General features: G+C 50.0%; 1 protein-coding gene across 1 annotated transcript; it reads right to left on the bottom strand.

The window, feature by feature from the left end:
• Nucleotides 1–12,925: 12,925 nt before the first annotated feature.
• LOC106572691 (neurogenic differentiation factor 4) lies at nucleotides 12,926–16,391 on the bottom strand. The gene is made up of 2 exons (XM_014147075.2): nucleotides 16,229–16,391; nucleotides 12,926–15,044 (listed from the first exon to the last, which is right to left on the bottom strand). The coding sequence occupies exon 2, from the start codon at nucleotides 15,036–15,038 to the stop codon at nucleotides 13,911–13,913; it is 1,128 nt and encodes a 375-aa protein (XP_014002550.1). The 5' UTR covers nucleotides 15,039–15,044; nucleotides 16,229–16,391; the 3' UTR covers nucleotides 12,926–13,910.
• Between the last annotated feature and the right edge of the window lie 5,191 nt (nucleotides 16,392–21,582).

The following is a 21,582-nucleotide window of genomic DNA, read 5'->3' as shown; positions in this document are numbered from 1 at the left end:
AAGGAGAGGAGGAGACGCGCTAAGGAGAGGTGGATGAGCAGGCGCTAAGGAGAGGTGGATGAGCAGGCGGTAAGGAGAGGTGGAGAGGAGGCGCAAAAGAGAGGTGGATGAGCAGGCGCTAAGGAGAGGTGGATGAGCAGGCGCTAAGGAGAGGATGAGGAGCGCTAAGGAGAGGTGGATGAGGAGGCGCTAAGGAGTGGTGGATGAGCAGGCGCTAAGGAGAGGTGGATGAGCAGGCGCTAAGGAGAGGTGAGATGAGCGAGGCGCTAAGAAGAGGTGAATGAGCAGGCGCTAAGGAGAGGTGGATGAGCAGGCGCTAAGGAGAGGTGAATGAGCAGGCACTAAGGAGAGGTGGATGAGGAGGCGGTATGAGAGGAGGAGGTGAATGAGGCGCTAAGGAGGAGCGCTAAGAAGAGGGAGAAGATAAGAGGCGCTAAGGAGAGGTGGATGAGCAGGCGCTAAGGAGAGGTTGGATGAGGAGGCGCTAAGGAGAGGTGGATGAGCAGGCGCTATGGAGGTGGGTGAGGAGCAAGGTGGATGAGAGAGCTAAGCGAGACGGGATGAGCAGACCTAAGGAGAGGTGGATGAGCAGGCGCTAAGGAGAGGTGGATGAGCAGGCGCTAAGGAGAGGTGAAGGAGGCGCTAAGAAGAGGGAGTGAGCAGGCGCTAAGGAGAGGTGAATGAGCAGGCGCTAAGGAGAGGTGAATGAGCAGGCGCTAAGGAGAGTGGATGAGACGAATGAGCAGGCGCTAAGGAGAGGTGGATGAGCAGGCGCTAAGGAGAGGTGGATGAGGAGGTGCCAAGGAGAGGTGAGGAGGCGCTAAGAAGAGGTGAATGAGCAGGCGCTAAAGAGATGTGAATGAGCAGGCGCTAAGAAGAGGTGAGATGAGCAGGCGCTAAGGAGAGGTGGATGAGGAGGCGCTAAGGAGTGTTTGATGAGCAGGCGCAAAGGAGAGGTGGATGAGCAGGCGGCTATGGAGAGGTGGATGAGGAGGCGCTAGGAGAGGTGGATGAGCAGCGCTAAGGAGAGGTGGATGAGGAGGCGCTAAGGAGAGGTGGATGAGGAGGCGCTAAAGAGAGGTGGATGAGCAGGCACTATGGAGAGGGGTGAGGAGGTGCAAAAGAGAGGTGATGAGCAGGCGCTAAGAAGAGGTGAATGAGCAGGTGCTAAGAAGAGGTGAATGAGCAGGCGCTAAGGAGAGGTGAAGGAGCAGGCGCTAAGGAGAGGTAGATGAGCAGGCGCTAAGGAGAGGTGGATGAGCAGGCGCTAAGGAGAGGTGAATGTGCAGGCGCTAAGGAGATGGGGAGGAGGGTAGGAGAGGGAGAAGGCGCTAAGGAGAGGTGGATGAGCAGGCGCTAAGGAGAGGTGAGAGGCGGTAAGGAGGAGGAGGCGCTAAGAAGAGGTGAATGAGCAGGCGCTAAGGAGAGGTGAATGAGCAGGCGCTAAGAAGAGGTAGATGAGCAGGCGCTAAGGAGAGGTGAATGAGCAGGCGCTAAGAAGAGGTGAATGAGCAGGCGCTAAGGAGAGGTGAATGAGCAGGCGCTAAGGAGAGGTGAATGAGCAGGCGCTAAGGAGAGGTGGATGAGCAGGCGCTAAGAAGAGGTGAATGAGCAGGCGCTAAGGAGAGGTGAATGAGCAGGTGCTAAGAAGAGGTAGATGAGCATGCGCTAAGAAGAGGTGAATGAGCACGCGCTAGGGAGAGGTGAATGAGCAGGCGCTAAGGAGAGGTGAATGAGCAGGCGCTAAGGAGAGGGAGGAGGCGCTAATGAGAGGTGGATGAGCAGGCGCTAAGGAGAGAGAGGAGGCGCTAAGGAGATGTGGATGAGCAGGCGTTAAGGAGAGATGGGTGAGCAAGCGTTAAGGAGAGGTGGATGAGCAGGCGCTAAGGAGATGTTGGTGAGGAGGCGGTAAGGAGAGGGAGGAGGCGCTAAGGAGAGGTGAATGAGCAGGCGCTAAGAAGAGGTGAATGAGCAGGCACTAAGGAGAGGTGGATGAGCAGGCGCTAAGGAGAGCTGGATGAGGAGGCTGTAAGGAGAGGGAGGAGGCGCTAAGGAGAGGTGGATGAGCAGGCGTTAAGGAGAAGTGGATGAGCAGGCGGTAAGGAGAGGGAGGAGGCGCTAAGGAGAGGTGGATGAGCAGGCGTTAAGGAGAGGTGGATGAGCAGGCGCTAAGGAGAGGGGGATGAGCAGGCGCTAAGGAGAGGTGGATGAGGAGGCGCTAAGGAGTGTTTGGATGAGCAGGTTCAAAGGAGATGTGGATGAGGAGGCGGTATGGAGAGGTGGATGAGGAGGCGCTAAGGAGAGGTGGATGAGCAGGCGCTAAGGAGAGGTGGATGAGGAGGCGCTAAGGAGTGTTTGGATGAGCAGGCACAAAGGAGATGTGGATGAGGAGGCGGTATGGAGAGGTGGATGAGGAGGCGCTAAGGAGAGATGTAGGAAGAGATGCGAAGAAGAGGTGGATGAAGAGGCGCAAAGGAGAGGTGGATGAGCAGGCGCTAAGGAGAGGTGGATGAGGAGGCGCTAAAGAGAGGTGGATGAGCAGGCACTATGGAGGGGTGGGTGAGGAGGTGCAAAAGAGACGTGGATGAGGAGATGCTAAGGAGACGTGGATGAGCAGACACTAAGGAATGGTGGATGAGCAGGCGCTAAGGAGAGGTGGATGAGCAGGCGCTAAGGAGAGGTGAATGAGCAGGCGCTAAGAAGAGGTGAATGAGCAGGTGCTAAGAAGAGGTGAATGAGCAGGCGCTAAGGAGAGGTGAAGGAGCAGGCACTAAGGAGAGGTAGATGAGCAGGCGCTAAGGAGAGGTGGATGAGCAGGCGCTAAGGAGAGGTGGATGAGCAGGCGCTAAGGAGATGTGGGTGAGGAGGCGGTAAGGAGAGGGAGGAGGCGCTAAGGAGAGGTAGATGAGCAGGCGCTAAGGAGAGATGGATGAGGAGGCGTTAAGGAGAGGGAGGAGGCGCTAAGAAGAGGACGGATGAGCAGGCTCTAAGTAGAGGTGAATGAACAGGCGCTAAGAAGAGGTAGATGAGCAGGCGCTAAGGAGAGATGAATGAGCAGGCGCTAAGAAGAGGTGAATGAGCAGGCGCTAAGGAGAGGTGAATGAGCAGGCGCTAAGTAGAGGTGAATGAGCAGGCGCTAAGGAGAGGTGGATGAGCAGGTGGTAAGGAAAGGGAGGAGGCGCTAAGAAGAGGTGAATGAGCAGGCGCTAAGGAGTTGTGAATGAGCAGGCGCTAAGAAGAGGTAGATGAGCAGGCGCTAAGGAGAGGTGGATGAGGAGGCGCTAAGGAGTGTTTGGATGAGCAGGCGCAAAGGAGATGTGGATGAGGAGGCGGTATGGAGAGGTGGATGAGGAGGCGCTAAGGAGAGATGTAGGAGGAGATGCGAAGGAGAGTTGGATGAAGAGGCGCAAAGGAGAGGTGGATGATCAGGCGCTAAGGAGAGGTGGATGAGGAGGTGCCAAGGAGAGGTGGATGAGGAGGCGCTAAAGAGAGGTGGATGAGCAGGCACTATGGAGAGGTGGGTGAGGAGGTGCAAAAGAGAGGTGAATGAGCAGGCGCTAAGAAGAGGTGAATGAGCAGGTGCTAAGAAGAGGTGAATGAGCAGGCGCTAAGGAGAGGTGAAGGAGCAGGCACTAAGGAGAGGTAGATGAGCAGGCGCTAAGGAGAGGTGGATGAGCAGGCGCTAAGGAGAGGTGGATGTACAGGCGCTAAGGAGATGTGGGTGAGGAGGCGGTAAGGAGAGGGAGGAGGCGCTAAGGAGAGGTAGATGAGCAGGCGCTAAGGAGAGATGGATGAGGAGGCGGTAAGGAGAGGGAGGAGGCGCTAAGAAGAGGTGGATGAGCAGGCGCTAAGTAGAGGTGAATGAACAGGCGCTAAGAAGAGGTAGATGAGCAGGCGCTAAGGAGAGATGAATGAGCAGGCGCTAAGAAGAGGTGAATGAGCAGGCGCTAAGGAGAGGTGAATGAGCAGGCGCTAAGTAGAGGTGAATGAGCAGGCGCTAAGGAGAGGTGGATGAGCAGGTGGTAAGGAAAGGGAGGAGGCGCTAAGAAGAGGTGAATGAGCAGGCGCTAAGGAGATGTGAATGAGCAGGTGCTAAGAAGAGGTAGATGAGCAGGCGCTAAGAAGAGGTGAATGAGCAGGCGCTAGGGAGAGGTGAATGAGCAGGCGCTAAGGAGAGGTGAATGAGCAGGCGCTAAGGAGAGGGAGGAGGCGCTAATGAGAGGTGGATGAGCAGGCGCTAAGGAGAGAGAGGAGGCGCTAAGGAGATGTGGATGAGCAGGCGTTAAGGAGAGATGGGTGAGCAAGCGTTAAGGAGAGTTGGATGAGCAGGCGCTAAGGAGATGTTGGTGAGGAGGCGGTAAGGAGAGGGAGGAGGCGCTAAGGAGAGGTGAATGAGCAGGCGCTAAGAAGAGGTGAATGAGCAGGCACTAAGGAGAGATGGATGAGCAGGCGCTAAGGAGAGGTGGATGAGGAGGCGGTAAGGAGAGGGAGGAGGCGCTAAGGAGAGGTGGATGAGCAGGCGTTAAGGAGAGGTGGATGAGCAGGCGCTAAGGAGAGATGGATGAGGAGGCGGTAAGGAGAGGGAGGAGGCGCTAAGAAGAGGTGGATGAGCAGGCGCTAAGTAGAGGTGAATGAACAGGCGCTAAGAAGAGGTAGATGAGCAGGCGCTAAGGAGAGATGAATGAGCAGGCGCTAAGAAGAGGTGAATGAGCAGGCGCTAGGGAGAGGTGAATGAGCAGGCGCTAAGGAGAGGTGGATGAGCAGGCGCTAAGGAGAGGTGGATGTACAGGCGCTAAGGAGATGTGAGTGAGGAGGCGGTAAGGAGAGGGAGGAGGCGCTAAGGAGAGGTAGATGAGCAGGCGCTAAGGAGAGATGGATGAGGAGGCGGTAAGGAGAGGGAGGAGGCGCTAAGAAGAGGTGGATGAGCAGGCGCTAAGTAGAGGTGAATGAACAGGCGCTAAGAAGAGGTAGATGAGCAGGCGCTAAGGAGAGATGAATGAGCAGGCGCTAAGAAGAGGTGAATGAGCAGGCGCTAAGGAGAGGTGAATGAGCAGGCGCTAAGTAGAGGTGAATGAGCAGGCGCTAAGGAGAGGTGGATGAGCAGGTGGTAAGGAAAGGAGGAGGCGCTAAGAAGAGGTGGATGAGCAGGCGCTAAGGAGAGATGAATGAGCAGGCGCTAAGAAGAGGTGAATGAGCATTCGCTAAGGAGAGGTGAATGAGCAGGCGCTAAGTAGAGGTGAATGAGCAGGCGCTAAGGAGAGGTGGATGAGCAGGTGGTAAGGAAAGGGAGGAGGCGCTAAGAAGAGGTGAATGAGCAGGCGCTAAGAAGAGGTAGATGAGCAGGCGCTAAGAAGAGGAGAGAGCGCTAGGAGAGGTGAATGAGCAGGCGCTAAGGAAGGTGAATGAGCAGGCGCTAAGGAGAGGGAGGAGGCGCTAATGAGAGGTGGATGAGCAGGCGCTAAGGAGAGAGAGGAGGCGCTAAGGAGATGTGGATGAGCAGGCGTTAAGGAGAGATGGGTGAGCAAGCGTTAAGGAGAGTTGGATGAGCAGGCGCTAAGGAGATGTTGGTGAGGAGGCGGTAAGGAGAGGGAGGAGGCGCTAAGGAGAGGTGAATGAGCAGGCGCTAAGAAGAGGTGAATGAGCAGGCACTAAGGAGAGATGGATGAGCAGGCGCTAAGGAGAGGTGGATGAGGAGGCGGTAAGGAGAGGGAGGAGGCGCTAAGGAGAGGGGGATGAGCAGGCGTTAAGGAGAGGTGGATGAGCAGGCGTTAAGGAGAGGGAGGAGGCGCTAAGGAGAGGTGGATGAGCAGGCGTTAAGGAGAGGTGGATGAGCAGGCGCTAAGGAGAGGTGGATGAGCAGGCGCTAAGGAGAGGTGGATGAGGAGGCGCTAAGGAGTGTTTGGATGAGCAGGTTCAAAGGAGATGTGGATGAGGAGGCGGTATGGAGAGGTGGATGAGGAGGCGCTAAGGAGAGATGGAGGAGGAGATGCGAAGGAGAGGTGGATGAAGAGGCGCAAAGGAGAGGTGGATGAGCAGGCGCTAAGGAGAGGTGGATGAGGAGGTGCCAAGGAGAGGTGGATGAGAAGGCGTTAAAGAGAGGTGGATGAACAGGCACTATGGAGGGGTGGGTGAGGAGTCGCAAAAGAGACGTGGATGAGGAGATGCTAAGGAGAGGTGGATGAGCAGACAATAAGGAATGGTGGATGAGCAGGCGCTAAGGAGAGGTGGATGAGCAGGCGCTAAGGAGAGGTGGATGAGCAGGCGCTAAGAAGAGGTGGATGAGGAGGCGCTAAGGAGTGTTTGGATGAGCAGGTTCAAAGGAGATGTGGATGAGGAGGCGGTATGGAGAGGTGGATGAGGAGGCGCTAAGGAGAGATGTAGGAGGAGATGCGAAGGAGAGGTGGATGAAGAGGCGCAAAGGAGAGGTGGATGAGCAGGCGCTAAGGAGAGGTGGATGAGGAGGTGCCAAGGAGAGGTGGATGAGGAGGCGCTAAAGAGAGGTGGATGAGCAGGCACTATGGAGGGGTGGGTGAGGAGGTGCAAAAGAGACGTGGATGAGGAGATGCTAAGGAGACGTGGATGAGCAGACACTAAGGAATGGTGGATGAGCAGGCGCTAAGGAGAGGTGGATGAGCAGGCGCTAAGGAGAGGTGAATGAGCAGGCGCTAAGAAGAGGTGAATGAGCAGGTGCTAAGAAGAGGTGAATGAGCAGGCGCTAAGGAGAGGTGAAGGAGCAGGCACTAAGGAGAGGTAGATGAGCATGCGCTAAGGAGAGGTGGATGAGCAGGCGCTAAGGAGAGGTGGATGAGCAGGCGCTAAGGAGATGTGGGTGAGGAGGCGGTAAGGAGAGGGAGGAGGCGCTAAGGAGAGGTAGATGAGCAGGCGCTAAGGAGAGATGGATGAGGAGGCGGTAAGGAGAGGGAGGAGGCGCTAAGAAGAGGTGGATGAGCAGGCGCTAAGTAGAGGTGAATGAACAGGCGCTAAGAAGAGGTAGATGAGCAGGCGCTAAGGAGAGATGAATGAGCAGGCGCTAAGAAGAGATGAATGAGCAGGCGCTAAGGAGAGGTGAATGAGCAGGCGCTAAGTAGAGGTGAATGAGCAGGCGCTAAGGAGAGGTGGATGAGCAGGTGGTAAGGAAAGGGAGGAGGCGCTAAGAAGAGGTGAATGAGCAGGCACTCAGGAGAGGTGAATGAGCAGGCGCTAAGAAGAGGTAGATGAGCAGGCGCTAAGGAGAGGTGAATGAGCAGGCGCTAAGGAGAGGGAGGAGGCGCTAATGAGAGGTGGATGAGCAGGCGCTAAGGAGAGAGAGGAGGCGCTAAGGAGATGTGGATGAGCAGGCGTTAAGGAGAGATGGGTGAGCAAGCGTTAAGGAGAGGTGGATGAGCATGCGCTAAGGAGATGTTGGTGAGGAGGCGGTAAGGAGAGGGAGGAGGCGCTAAGGAGAGGTGAATGAGCAGGCGCTAAGAAGAGGTGAATGAGCAGGCACTAAGGAGAGGTGAATGAGCAGGCGCTAAGGAGAGGTGGATGAGCAGGCGGTAAGGAAAGGGAGGAGGCGCTAAGAAGAGGTGAATGAGCAGGCGCTAAGGAGAGGTGAATGAGCAGGCGCTAAGAAGAGGTAGATGAGCAGGCGCTAAGGAGAGGTGGATGAGGAGGCGGTAAGGAAAGGAGGAGGCGCTAAGAAGAGGTGAATGAGCAGGCGCTAAGGAGATGTGAATGAGCAGGTGCTAAGAAGAGGTAGATGAGCAGGCGCTAAGAAGAGGTGAATGAGCAGGCGCTAAGGAGAGGTGAATGAGCAGGCGCTAAGGAGAGGGAGGAGGCGCTAAGGAGAGGTGGATGAGCAGGCGCTAAGGAGAGAGAGGAGGCGCTAAGGAGATGTGGATGAGCAGGCGTTAAGGAGAGATGGGTGAGCAAGCGTTAAGGAGAGGTGGATGAGCAGGCGCTAAGGAGATGTTGGTGAGGAGGCGGTAAGGAGAGGGAGGAGGCGCTAAGGAGAGGTGAATGAGCAGGCGCTAAGAAGAGGTGAATGAGCAGGCACTAAGGAGAGGTGGATGAGCAGGCGCTAAGGAGAGGTGGATGAGGAGGCGGTAAGGAGAGGGAGGAGGCGCTAAGGAGAGGTGGATGAGCAGGCGTTAAGGAGAGGTGGATGAGCAGGCGGTAAGGAGAGGGAGGAGGCGCTAAGGAGAGGTGGATGAGCAGGCGTTAAGGAGAGGTGGATGAGCAGGCGCTAAGGAGAGGTGGATGAGCAGGCGCTAAGGAGAGGTGGATGAGGAGGCGCTAAGGAGTGTTTGGATGAGCAGGTTCAAAGGAGATGTGGATGAGGAGGCGGTATGGAGAGGTGGATGAGGAGGTGCCAAGGAGAGGTGGATGAGGAGGCGTTAAAGAGAGGTGGATGAACAGGCACTATGGAGGGGTGGGTGAGGAGTCGCAAAAGAGACGTGGATGAGGAGATGCTAAGGAGAGGTGGATGAGCAGACACTAAGGAATGGTGGATGAGCAGGCGCAAAGGAGATGTGGATGAGGAGGCGCTAAGGAGTGATTGGATGAGCAGGCGCTAAGGAGAGGTGGATGAGCAGGCACTAAGGAGAGGTGGATGAGGAGGCGCTAAGGAGTGTTTGAATGAGCAGGCGAAAAGGAGATGTGGATGAGGAGGCGGTATGGAGAGGTGGATGAGGAGGCGCTAAGGAGAGGTGGATGAGCAGGCGCTAAGGAGAGGTGGATGAGGAGGTGCTAGGAGAGGTGGATGAGGAGGCGCTAAGGAGTGTTTGGATGAGCAGGCGAAAAGGAGATGTGGATGAGGAGGCGGTATGGAGAGGTGGATGAGGAGGCGCTAAGGAGAGGTGGATGAGCAGGCGCTAAGGAGAGGTGGATGAGGAGTTGCCAAGGAGAGATGGATGAGGAGGCGCTAAAGAGAGGTGGATGAGCAGGCGCTAAAGAGAGGTGGATGAGCAGGCACTATGGAGAGGTGGATGAGCAGGCGCTAAGGAGATGTGGGTGAGGAGGCGGTAAGGAGAGGGAGGAGGCGCTAAGGAGAGGTAGATGAGCAGGCGCTAAGGAGAGGTGAATGAACAGGCGCTAAGAAGAGGTAGATGAGCAGGTGCTAAGAAGAGGTGAATGAGCAGGCGCTAAGGAGAGGTGAATGAGCAGGCGCAAAGGAGATGTGGATGAGGAGGCGCAAAGGAGATGTGGATGAGGAGGCGCTAAGGAGTGATTGGATGAGCAGGCGCTAAGTGGAGGTGAATGAGCAGGCGCTAAGTGGAGGTGAATGAGCAGGCGCTAAGTAGAGGTGGATGAGCAGGCTGTAAGGAAAGGGAGGAGGCGCTAAGAAGTGAATGAGCAGGCGCTAAGGAGAGGTGAATGAGCAGGCGCTAAGAAGAGGTAGATGAGCAGGCGCTAAGGAGAGGTGGATGAGGAGGCAGTAAGGAAAGGGAGGAGGCGCTAAGAAGAGGTGAATGAGCAGGCGCTAAGGAGATGTGGATGAGCAGGCATTAAGGAGAGATGGGTGAGCAAGCGTTAAGGAGAGGTGGATGAGTAGGCGCTAAGGAGATGTGGGTGAGGAGGCGGTAAGGAGAGGGAGGAGGCGCTAAGGAGAGGTGAATGAGCAGGCGCTAAGAAGAGGTGAATGAGCAGGCACTAAGGAGAGGTGGATGAGCAGGCGCTAAGGAGAGGTGGATGAGCAGGCGCTAAGGAGAGGTGGATGAGCAGGCGCTAAGGAGAGGTGGATGAGCAGGCGCTACGGAGTGATTGGATGAGCAGGCGCAAAGGAGATGTAGATGAGGAGGCGCTAAGGAGTGATTGGATGAGCAGGCGCTAAGGAGAGGTGGATGAGCAGGCACTAAGGAGAGGTGGATGAGGAGGCGCTAAGGAGTGTTTGGATGAGCAGGCGAAAAGGAGATGTGGATGAGGAGGCGGTATGGAGAGGTGGATGAGGAGGCGCTAAGGAGAGGTGGATGAGCAGGCGCTAAGGAGAGGTGGATGAGGAGGTGCCAAGGAGAGGTGGATGAGGAGGCGCTAAAGAGAGGTGGATGAGGAGGCGATAAAGAGAGGTGGATGAGCAGGCACTATGGAGAGGTGGGTGAGGAGGCGCAAAAGAGACGTGGATGAGGAGATGCTAAGGAGAGGTGGATGAGCAGGCGCTAAGGAGAGGGAGGAGGAGGCACTAAGGAGAGGGAGGAGGAGGCACTAAGGAGATGTGAAGGAGGAGGCACTAAGGAGAGGTGGATGAGCAGACACTAAGGAATAGTGGATGAGCAGGAGCTAAGGAGAGGCGGATGAGGAGGCACTAAGGAGAGGGAGGAGGCGCTAAGGAGATGTGAAGGAGGAGGCGCTAAGAAGATGTGGATGAGCAGGCGCTAAGGAGAAGGAGGAGTAGGCGCTAAGGAGAGATAGATGAGGAGGCGCTAAGGAGAGGGAGGAGGAGGTGCTAAGGAGAGGTGGATGAGGAGGCGCTAAGGAGCGGGAAGAGGAGGCGCTAAGGAGATGTGAATGAGCAGGCGCTAAGTAGAGGTGGGTGAGGAGGCGCTAAGGAGACATGAAGGAGGAGGCGCTAAGGAGAGATGGATGAGGAGGCGCTAAGGAGAGGTTGATGAGGAGGCGTTAAGGAGAGGTGGATGAAGAGGCGCTAAGGAGAGTTGGATGAGCAGGCACTTATGAGAGGTAGATAAGGAGGCGCTAAGGAGAGATGGATGAGGAGGTGCCAAGGAGAGGTGGATGAGGAGGCGCAAAGGAGAGATGGATGAGGAGGTGCTACGGAGAAGTGGATGAGGAGACTCTAAGGAGACATGGATGAGGAGGTGCTAAGGAGAGGTGGAAGAGCAGGTGCCAGGTAGAGGTGGATGAGCAGACACTAAGGAGAGGTGGATGAGCAGGCGCTAAGGAGAGGGAAGAGGGAAGAGGGAAGAGGGAAGAGGAGGCGCTAAGGAGAGGAAGGAGGTGCTATGGAGAGGGAGGAGGAGGCGCTAAGGAGAGGTGGATGAGCAGGCGCTAAGGAGCAGGAGGAGGAGGCGCTAAGGAGAGGAAGGAGGAGGGCTTGTGCTATTGGAGAACTGTCACAGAGGCACCTTCCTCTTTGTTTTCCTTACCTGAAGGACCACAATGGTAAACACACTCACACTCTCTCTCAGCACTACATCTTTTCAGTTGAGCTTCAGTTAACTTTTTTTTATGTTGTATTTAAGTTTTACCACAATATTACCCAGTAGTTCCAGGAGTGGTTAATAAGTTGTTTATTTGTAAAATGTTTTGATTAAGACATTTACTAATCTTGGTGTTGGTCCAAATGTTTTGGCATGAGATGTATAGGACAATGTGTCATGGGGAGAAAGAGAGAAAGAAAGGCCTGTTTTTTCCCATGGCCCAGTGGCACGCTGCGCCCCTTCCTGACCTGGAAGAAGCAGGGAAACCCTGTAGCACAGCCAAGGAATGACATCACACACCTCAACATTAACCACTGGACTCCGTTATTAAAACAAGCGTTTGTCTTTTAGGTTACGTAATGTAAATTATCTGTAATTTTACCGTCAGCCAAAATAGTCCCTTTTCAGGCAGCTCTGGGATCCATAACAGTCAGTTTTCAGGTAGCCCTGGGATCCATAACAGTCCCTTTTCAGGTAGCTCTGGGATCCATAACAGTCCCTTTTCAGGTAGCTCTGGGATCCATAACAGTCCCTTTTCAGGCAGCCCTGGGATCCATAACAGTCCCTTTTCAGGTAGCCCTGGGATCCATAACAGTCCCTTTTCAGGTAGCCCTGGGATCCATAACAGTCCCTTTTTAGGTAGCCCTGGGATCCATAACAGTCCCTTTTCAGGTAGCCCTGGGATCCATAACAGTCCGTTTTCAGGTAGCCCTGGGATCCATAACAGTCCCTTTTCAGGTAGCTCTGGGATCCATAACAGTCAGTTTCAGGTAGCTCTGGGATCCATAACAGTCCCTTTTCAGGTAGCTCTGGGATCCATAACAGTCCCTTTTCAGGTAGCTCTGGGATCCATAACAGTCAGTTTTCAGGTAGCCCTGGGATCCATAACAGTCCCTTTTCAGGTAGCTCTGGGATCCATAACAGTCCCTTTTCAGGTAGCCCTGGGATCCATAACAGTCCGTTTTCAGGTAGCCCTGGGATCCATAACAGTCCGTTTTCAGGTAGCCCTGGGATCCATAACAGTCAGTTTTCAGGTAGCCCTGGGATCCATAACAGTCAGTTTTCAGGTAGCCCTGGGATCCATAACAGTCCCTTTTCAGGTAGCTCTGGGAGCCATAACAGTCCGTTTTCAGGTAGCCCTGGGATCCATAACAGTCAGTTTTCAGGTAGCTCTGGGATCCATAACAGTCCCTTTTCAGGTAGCCCTGGGATCCATAACAGTCAGTTTTCAGGTAGCCCTGGGATCCATAACAGTCCCTTTTCAGGTAGCCCTGGGATCCATAACAGTCAGTTTTCAGGTAGCCCTGGGATCCATAACAGTCAGTTTTCAGGTAGCCCTGGGATCCATAACAGTCAGTTTTCAGGTAGCCCTGGGATCCATAACAGTCCCTTTTCAGGTAGCCCTGGGAGCCATAACAGTCAGTTTTCAGGTAGCTCTGGGATCCATAACAGTCAGTTTTCAGGTAGCCCTGGGATCCATAATAGTCCCTTTTCAGGTAGCCCTGGGATCCATAACAGTCCCTTTTCAGGTAGCCCTGGGATCCATAACAGATGCCCCTATTTGTATATTTTATTATGGGATTGTTAAACCAACAGAGGAACAAAGACATATTCTGTCCTAATATGGAACCTTGACTGTTTTTTAAAAGTCCACTGGTGATATATCTATCCATATCTAATAGCACTATGAAGTAAATGATGTGTGGCTGAAACTGATATACTGTATCTGGTAGCCTATATCTGACCGATCCTAATTTCCTTCGTGTGAAAAGATTTCAAACCATGGCACAATGTGTTGCAATGGAAATAGTATATAATCCGAATATTTATTCAATTAAGTGCGAAACAGCAAAATATTTACAAAAATAGTATGACAAAGTAGTGATCGACACCAAAACTGAGAAATACCTGAAAGATACTTCAAATAAATAATTGTAATACTTCATCAGTAAAGCTGCCATTGACTGACAATGCACTGCACGAAGAAGACAGTAAAACAAAAAACAGTGCTGAGAAAATGCAAAAAGGAACAGACAATAGTTATAAAAAATAAATATTAAATACAGATATAAATTAAATTCATTTCTGTTCATACGGCTAATAGGATACTGGCTACAGTATTGGCCTAAGTGCAGAAGTTATAGTAAATGAGGGTAGAACAACATTGTGTCACTTCCTCCCCATCTTCAGGCACACTGAGGACTTCCTACCCAAGTACTCCTAGGTTTTCAGGGGTCTACACAGTCTTGCTCTCTACCTAGTTCTACGTATATTTATTTGGCAGAATTTTTGGAATGCGATGCAAACGGACCTCAGTAGGCTCTGTTTGCGTAGACTGTGTAGAGCCATTTAGTGGAGATCCCTGGTCATGGATATCTGAGACAGTGTGCAGCCAGTGCGTATACCTGGATATCTGATTTGGTAAACAATAACAAGTAATATAGCTACATAGCCTATAATAGGAACTGGGGGAGGACTTATCCAGACAGAAAGAAATGACAATACAAACAATAAACAATGAGAATAAATTAATAATACTATTAAGGGTGTATCTTTATCTTTTCAGTAGTTCTTTATGATCAGGTAGGTTGAGTTGAGTCTCTCTCTGAGCATTCTACAGTCTCCCAGAGTTAGATAGCGACAGTGTAAATGTCATATCATTGTCTCTCTACACAGTAATTCATAGAGTCACGGGCCTATACGTATGGGCAGCAGGATGGCAGGACCAGAGGCAGGGCTATGGATCTCTCCCCTGGCTACGCAGCTTCACTTTCCCCTTCACTCGCTGTAGATGGTGCCCATCTGTGAGGTGATCATGTGTGGTGGAGGGAAGGAGTCGAAGGCCTGGATGTCTAGGGGCAGTTCGTAGCGTGAGGCCTGGAAGAGGTAGCCTTGAGGCCCTGGCAGCCCGCCCAGGGAGGACGGGGGGTAATGGGGAAGGGACGAGAGGTAGTGGGAGGGGTAGTTCCTCTCAGCCTCATGGGGGGAGGGCTCTTGCTTCAGGGTGAAGTTGCTGCTGATGCTGAGGGGAGGAGTGAGGGGCCCGTCGTAAGGGGGGGTGCCGTTGCTACTACAATCTTTAGGGGAGGGGTGCTGCTCGTAGGGCACTCCCTTGAAGCTTTTCATGTGGAGTAGGTGAGAGGCCTCCAGTGAACCATAGGGAGGGCTAGGCAGGCCCGTAGAGGGGTAGTGACCACTCAGTGGTTGATGACCACAAAGCTGGCCCCCTACACCACCCCCAACTCCCAGAGCGCCACAGGGCTTCTCATCCAGCTTGTTGAGCATCAAGGGGGCTGAAGGCCCCAGCTGGAGACACCCAGCCACCAGGTTGCTAGTGGGTTGGGACAGGCCTTTACACAGCATCTCTATGAAGCCGTGGCTCTCTGGGGACTGACCGCTCTCCAGCACCTCAGACAGGGCCCAGATGTAGTTGTGGGCCAGCCGCAGGGTCTCGATCTTGGACAGTTTCTGGGTCTTGGAGTAGCAGGGCATGACCTTGCGTAACACTTCTAGCGCATCGTTTAGCCCGTGCATGCGGGAGCGTTCGCGGGCATTGGCTTTGCTGCGTCTCGCCTTGAACCTCTCCTGTCTGGCTCTGGTCATCTTCTTCTTCTTGGGGCCCCTCCGTTTTGGAGCCTCGTTCTCTCCGTCCATTCCAGCCTCCTCATCACCATCATTATAATTGTCTTCTTCCTCCTGATCCTCAATGCCTTCGCTGCCCTGCCCAATGCTTCCGAGGCCCTCAGGGCCCAGGCTATAGCGGCCCCCCATCTCTAGACCTCCCTCTTCATCCAGGCTATAGCGGCCCCCCATCTCTAGACCTCCCTCTTCATCCTGGGAGCTCATGTCCTCCTCTAGCCAGCCCAGGGAACTGACCAGGTCAGACACCTCTCCACGTTTAGACATTGTGATCTGAAGAAATAAAAACACATATTTGATCAAGCACATTGTTTCCTGTTTGCCATAGAAATCAGGACAGAGCTCAAATGAGCAGACATGCATTTTGAGATGGATAATTAGGGATGGCACCACCATCCCTAATGTAGTCGGCTAAGTATTATTGAAATTAGTCTATTTACTGTTCCCATTATATTGGTTGCCAAGACATGAGATAATCCTTTCAGAACTGCTGTGTGGACAGCGCATACTAGCCCAGGAAGCTCATTTTCCATCCCACTGAATGGATGAACATTTGAGCAGATACAGAACATCTCTCAACTCTGACAGAAAACTAACTGAGGAAAATGTGTTCAATTTACAGTAAGCAGTATCATTATGTCGTTGGTAGTCGGCCTAATGTGAGACACTTTGGGGCTAAACTCGGTGGTTCCCTGCTGTTGATGTCGTGATTTTGGAGACACTGTAAATCTGGGACACGAGGGGATTTGTCCAGCATATAAAACCCTCAGATTAAATTGAGTGTATATAGACGAGTGAACAAACACGGGAACAAATATATTCTGCATTAACAGCTAGATTTGATTCGCTGAGCGGAATCAATACCTTTTAAATCCAATTTTGTTAGAAATTGTTATAAAAAATGCCACTACACGAGATTGATTTCTGAGTCCAAATGATATAAAACGTTAATTGTGGACTCAGGTGAACTTTCTCTAACACACCAGAAACCAAATAGCCTAAATCTCTGCCTAAGAGCAGACATGATTGTTCTAAAACTACGTTTTCCTAGTTACTGATTGAGAAGCCGTGGGTAAAACTAGGACAGTTTCCTACAATTGGAGGCTAACTGTATTTGACACTGACAATAGTAGCCTATTGCATATGGTAAAATAGAAACCAGAACATGCTGTCTATATTCCGCCAATACAGTTAGTGGTCTCACTTTCTTGTTGATATGATCCGATAATGCATTATAGTTTCGTTTTTTGGTGGCATTGGTATAGGACGATTATGAAGAATGCCATCTTCATGAATTGCTTTTCCTGTTATAGAAAACAGTAAAAAATCGAATATAAATGCAGCTTACAGTTATTTGCATCTGTTAGCACCCATTGCAGAAATCCTCTGTGATCAATACTAAATTATTTGGAACAGGACCACATGAAAGTAATTTATTTAATAACATAAAAACTCACCTGTTTACAACTCGCACTTCCAAATTTTGTCAGACGTCTGGCTAACTTCCAAAGTCCCACTACCAACCAAAATGATTTAACTCAACCGTTTCTTTCTGTTGCGCACAGTCCTTTCCAAGTTCCCTTTCGTTCCCTCAATTATCCATCAGTGCGCCTGAGACTTTCATCTCAGACTGGCACGAATATGTCGGAGTTTAGCCTTTAGGAGATGGACTGGCCCCTCCCAATGTGTGTGTGTGTGTGTGTGTGTGTGTGTGAGAGAGAGAGAGAGAGAGAGTTTGAGAAAATGTCCACAATTCCATAATTATTTTACACAATACTATTTGTCCAAAATTGTCACATTATTATTTTTCCCCATTTCAAAATATTATCATAGATTGAAATAGGAAATCATGAGATTTATTATGCAATTCAATGCATTGTAAATGGAGGATTTGAGGCTCAATGTGAGAAGTCTATAGCTACGGTTGTGCTATCACCCAATTTGTAATTACGTTTCCTAAACAATTGGTGGAGTTCATTCTGCACAATACTTTAAATATTAATTAAATTAGAACGCTTGGATGACCGAATCGTGTGTTGGAATCATGTTACACAGCGTTTTGGATATTTTAATTACGCACAGTCGGAGGAAGGGACGCTCATCCATCGCGGTATGTGTAAGTGATTCTGACAGCTTGGTGTGGTAAGAGCAGGTGTGTGCGTTGTTCACCCGTCCATTCATTTGCTTCTTCCACTTATTAGCCCCATATACCCTACTCCCCCGTCTCTGTGCACAGGAACATTTGGATGAGTCAAGCAGCAAATAAGTTATCTGATTTCAACCGGTTGGTGCGCCAGATCGCTCTGGCAATATACTTTTTACAAATTATTATTATATATAGATATTTAAATAAAAGTTGTAAAACGAAAACAAAGTAGATTTGATATACAACTCAGGACTTAATCATATCTGACGGAAAATAATATACTTTTATTTACATATATACGTATACATACACACATATACATACACACACACACACTTTTATATATATATATATATATATATATATATATATATATATATATATATATATATATAACAAAAAAAGTATTCTGGCGCACCAAATGGTTGAAATCAGATAACTTATTTGCTGCTTGACTCATCCAACTGTTCCTGGGCACAGAGACCGGGAGTAGGGTATATGGGGCTAATAAGTGGAAGAAGCAAATTACTGTTTAAATTGCGCATGCTTTGAGATGGGGTAAAACGCTTTTTCAAAGTTCATTGCTTTAACTGGTAGTTTAAAGGGTATTTTAAAAGTTTAATGAAACGTTTTAAAAGTCCTTTAAACACTTAAACCTGTTTGCACACATAATTCCTGCCTGCCCCTAGCATCATTTAGTCTGAGATCCGTTTCTTTTTGCAATTTCACAACATCCGAGGCATAACAAACGCAGCATCATGTGATGTACCCGTGCGTGGCGAGCCGCGACGCAGTAGGGGCTCTATTGTGGTCGGATGGTATTGACAGACCAGGCTCGCGGGTCGCACGTGCCCCGCATTGATCCCATTGTGCTGCACGAGGATCACATCTGTGCTTGTGAGTCGACTGTCGGGTTTTCTTGCACTCTCTCTCTCTCTCAACGAAAAAACTAACTTTACATCTCAGTTACATCTCCGTTTCATCTTTAGCTTATGTTCTCCGTGCCATAGGTAACAGTAAGCTATGCATTTGCCACTTTTCATAGACAGACAAGTTATGCTTACCATGTCCTCATGCAGACAGTCCACACTGTAGGCCTAAAGATTTAAAACATTGCTTGATCTTTTAGATGTCGTAAAGATTACATATTGCAGCATGATTGAGTAAAATTAGAATTTTAAAATCCCATGACACTAAGTTGCCGGCTAGGCTATAGGACTCTAGATCATTGGATGGACAGATGGTCAGATATAGGAAGGGGGGGGTACGCCTGCCTCACTTGATATCTCTTGCTGAAACAGCACTAAGATAATGGAATAATGTCCATACCCACATGGCCTTTTCATTCCTCATCAGTGCATTGCGCATGGGCGCGAATGGATAGAGTGGGGATGGAACAGTTTGGTTTCTGGGTGTTCGCACGTGCTTGGGTGCACCGCATCGTCCTATCGAGAGCGTGGGGCTATAATGTTCCATCTGCAAAAAGATGATTCTGAGATAATTGGCTTTAAAGTTCAAAACCTTCATTGGTTTGAATGATGTGAGCAATTTTTCTTCTTGTAATATTTTGAACTTAACATGAATTGGGTTATTTAGAGTACCATATAGGTAGAGAACGTTGAACAGAGCAAAGCTATGTCAATGACTACATGTTGACAGAAATGCAGACAGAACCCTATAGTCCCAAGCTCTCCCCATGTGGAAACCAGAAGTTACATGTGTGTGTGTCAACCTATGTGTAACCAGACTCAGTGTCGGCCATGTGCACCTCTCTGCTCCCACTAAATATCACAGCCCACATGTAACCCCTGTCCAGGTAACCCCTGTCTCCCAGGTAACCACGTTCCCCCAGGTAACCCCTGTCCAGGTAACCCCTGTCTCCCAGGTAACCACGTTCCCCCAGGTAACCCCTACCTCCATGCCAGTCATCACACTTGCAGCCTGCTCCGGGATCAGTAGCTCTGGGAAAGATGAATAGTAGTGTTGCTTAACTTCCTACAGTCCTCACTGGGGGGGGGGCTTGGGGATTCTGTCCCTCCTGCCTGCTCCAATGCTGTGATTAAAATATCCAGTTGGACAAATATCATGAGAAGATAAAAATATTAGGTGAATCTGCCAATAACAAAATGGCATACTCAAGTGGGCAAGGAAAGGAGCTTTGATGGTTTGAGTTTATATTAGGTTTTTAAATGCTGCTTTTGTTGTTATGATTGTCGTCATCGGGCCCCCATCCTCACAACAACAAAAAACTACCACAAGTGAGTTGTTTCTCCTCTTCCCCCTTGGGATGGATTTAGGCGGGGGGGGGGGGCAGTTCCACGCCACTCTGACAGATGGGTCCTTGTTCCTGTCTCTCTCTCCCTCCCTCTCCATCGCTCGCTAAAACACAAACACACACTGGCACACAGACTGCACGAATACAATAGGAATGAAAGCCGTGCACACATGCTCGCTCCGCAGGGCTGAAAGCTGAGCCCCTTGTAGTAATCAGAAAAGGATAGAGGGAACGTGGATGTGTGTTATGGGAGTTTGTGTGATTATTTTGAACTGAAAAGTAAGCCTTATTTGCATGTTTTGAATGCATTTTCTTTGAAGACAACCATTACATTTTCCTTGAAAAAGTTTGTCAGACCGTTTTGTTGTCGGTCTATCCGTCTCTGTACAGGAACTGGGTGTTATGAAAACCAGGGCTCAGCTTTCTCTATTAGCTATTGACTGAGGCTGAATATAGTAGCATACAGGCTATCCCGGGGGAAAGACTAAGTCCCACGGAATCTGCCTTACACAGGGGGAGACACACTGTACTCCGTGGACTTTTGACCTCTGCACGCTCGTTATCATTGCAATCTCAGTGTCCCCTTAGTGGCGTCTAAAAAGGTAAAAATGGGAAGGGAGCTCCTGCCTCCTGCTCTCCATGTGTAAATCAAACCTTCATGATCAAATCCTCCCCGAACGACGCTGAGCCAATTGTGAGCCACCCTATGGGACTCCTGGTGACAGCCGGTTGTGACACAGCCTGGCATCGAACCTGGGTCTGTAGTGATGCAGTGCTTTAGACCGCTGCGATGCAGTGCTTTAGACCGCTGCGCCACTCAGGAGGCCTGTGTACAATGATTTTAAATGACTACCTCATCGCAGTACCCCACACATACAGATAATTGTAAAGGTCCCTCAGTCGAGCAGTGGATTTTAAACACAGATTCAACCACAAAGACCAGGGAGGTTTTCCAATGCCTCTCAAAGAAGGGCATCTATTGGTAGATGGGTAAAAAAAAACACAAAGAAAAACAGACATTGAATATCCCATAGAGCATGATGAAGTTACTAATTATACTTTGGATGGTGTATTAAAACACCCAGTCACTACAAAGATGCAGGCATCCTTCTTAACTCACTTGCCAGAGAGGAAGGAAACCGCACAGAGATTTCACCATGAGGCCAATGGTGACTTTAAAACAGTTACAGAGTTTAAAGGCTGTGATAGAAAAAACTGAGGATGGATCAACAACATTGTAGTTACTCCACAATACTAAACTAATTGACAGAGTGAAAAGAAGGAAGCCTGTACAGAATAAAAATATTCCAAAACATGCATCCTGTTTGCATCAAGGCACTAAAGTAATAATGGAAAAATATGTGGCAATGCAATTAACACTTTGTATTCAGGACAAAAAAGTTATGGTTGGGGCAAATCCAATACAACACATTACTATGAGTACCAGTCTCCATATTTTAAAGCATAGTGGTGGCTGCATCATGTTATGGTTATGCTTGTCATCGTTAAGGACTGGGGAGTTTTTCAGGCAAAAAAAGAAAGAAAACGGAATGGAGTTTAGCAAAGGCAAAATCCTAGAGGAAACCTGGTTCGGTCTGCTTTCCACTAGACACTGGGAGATGAATTCACCGTTCGGCAGGACAATAACCTAAAAACAAGGCCACATCTACACTGGAGTTACAGGAAAGCTATAGAAACGTACCCAGAAAGACCCACAGCTGTAATCGCTGCCAAAGGCGTTTCTAACATTTATTGACTCAAGGGGTTGAATACTTATCTAATCAAGATATATTAGCGTTTTATTTTTTATTTTTTTTACTTTATTTCACCTTTATTTAACCAGGTCAGCTAGTTGAGAACAAGTTCTCATTTACAACTGCGACTTGGCCAAGATAAAGCAAAGCAGTGTGACACAAACAACACAGTTACACATGGAATAAACAAATATACAGTCAATAATACAATAGAAAAGGTCTATATAGAGTGTGTGCAAATGAGGTAGGATAAGGGAGGTAAGGCAATAAATAGGCCATAGTGGCAAAATAATTGCAATATAGCAATTAAAACACTGGAGTGATAGATGTGCAGAAGATGAGGGTGCAAGTAGAGATATTGGGGTGCAAAGGAGCAAAATAAAATAAATAAATAACTGTATGTGGATGAGGTAGTTGGATGGGCTATTTACAGATGAGCTATGTACAGGTGCAGTGATCTGTGAGCTGCTCTGACAGCTGGTGCTTAAAGCTACTGAGGGAGATATGAGTCTCCAGCTTCAGAGATTTTTGCAGTTCGTTCCAGTCATTGGCAGCAGAGAACTGGAAGGAAAGGCGGCCGAAAGAGGAATTAGTTTTCGGGGTGACCAGTGAAATATACCTGCTGGAGCGCGTGCT

The sequence above is a fragment of the Salmo salar genome, chromosome ssa15 (assembly GCF_905237065.1).
Source record: "Salmo salar chromosome ssa15, Ssal_v3.1, whole genome shotgun sequence".
Taxonomy (NCBI): Eukaryota; Metazoa; Chordata; class Actinopteri; order Salmoniformes; family Salmonidae; genus Salmo; species Salmo salar.
This window is presented reverse-complemented; position numbering and strand designations above follow the sequence as displayed.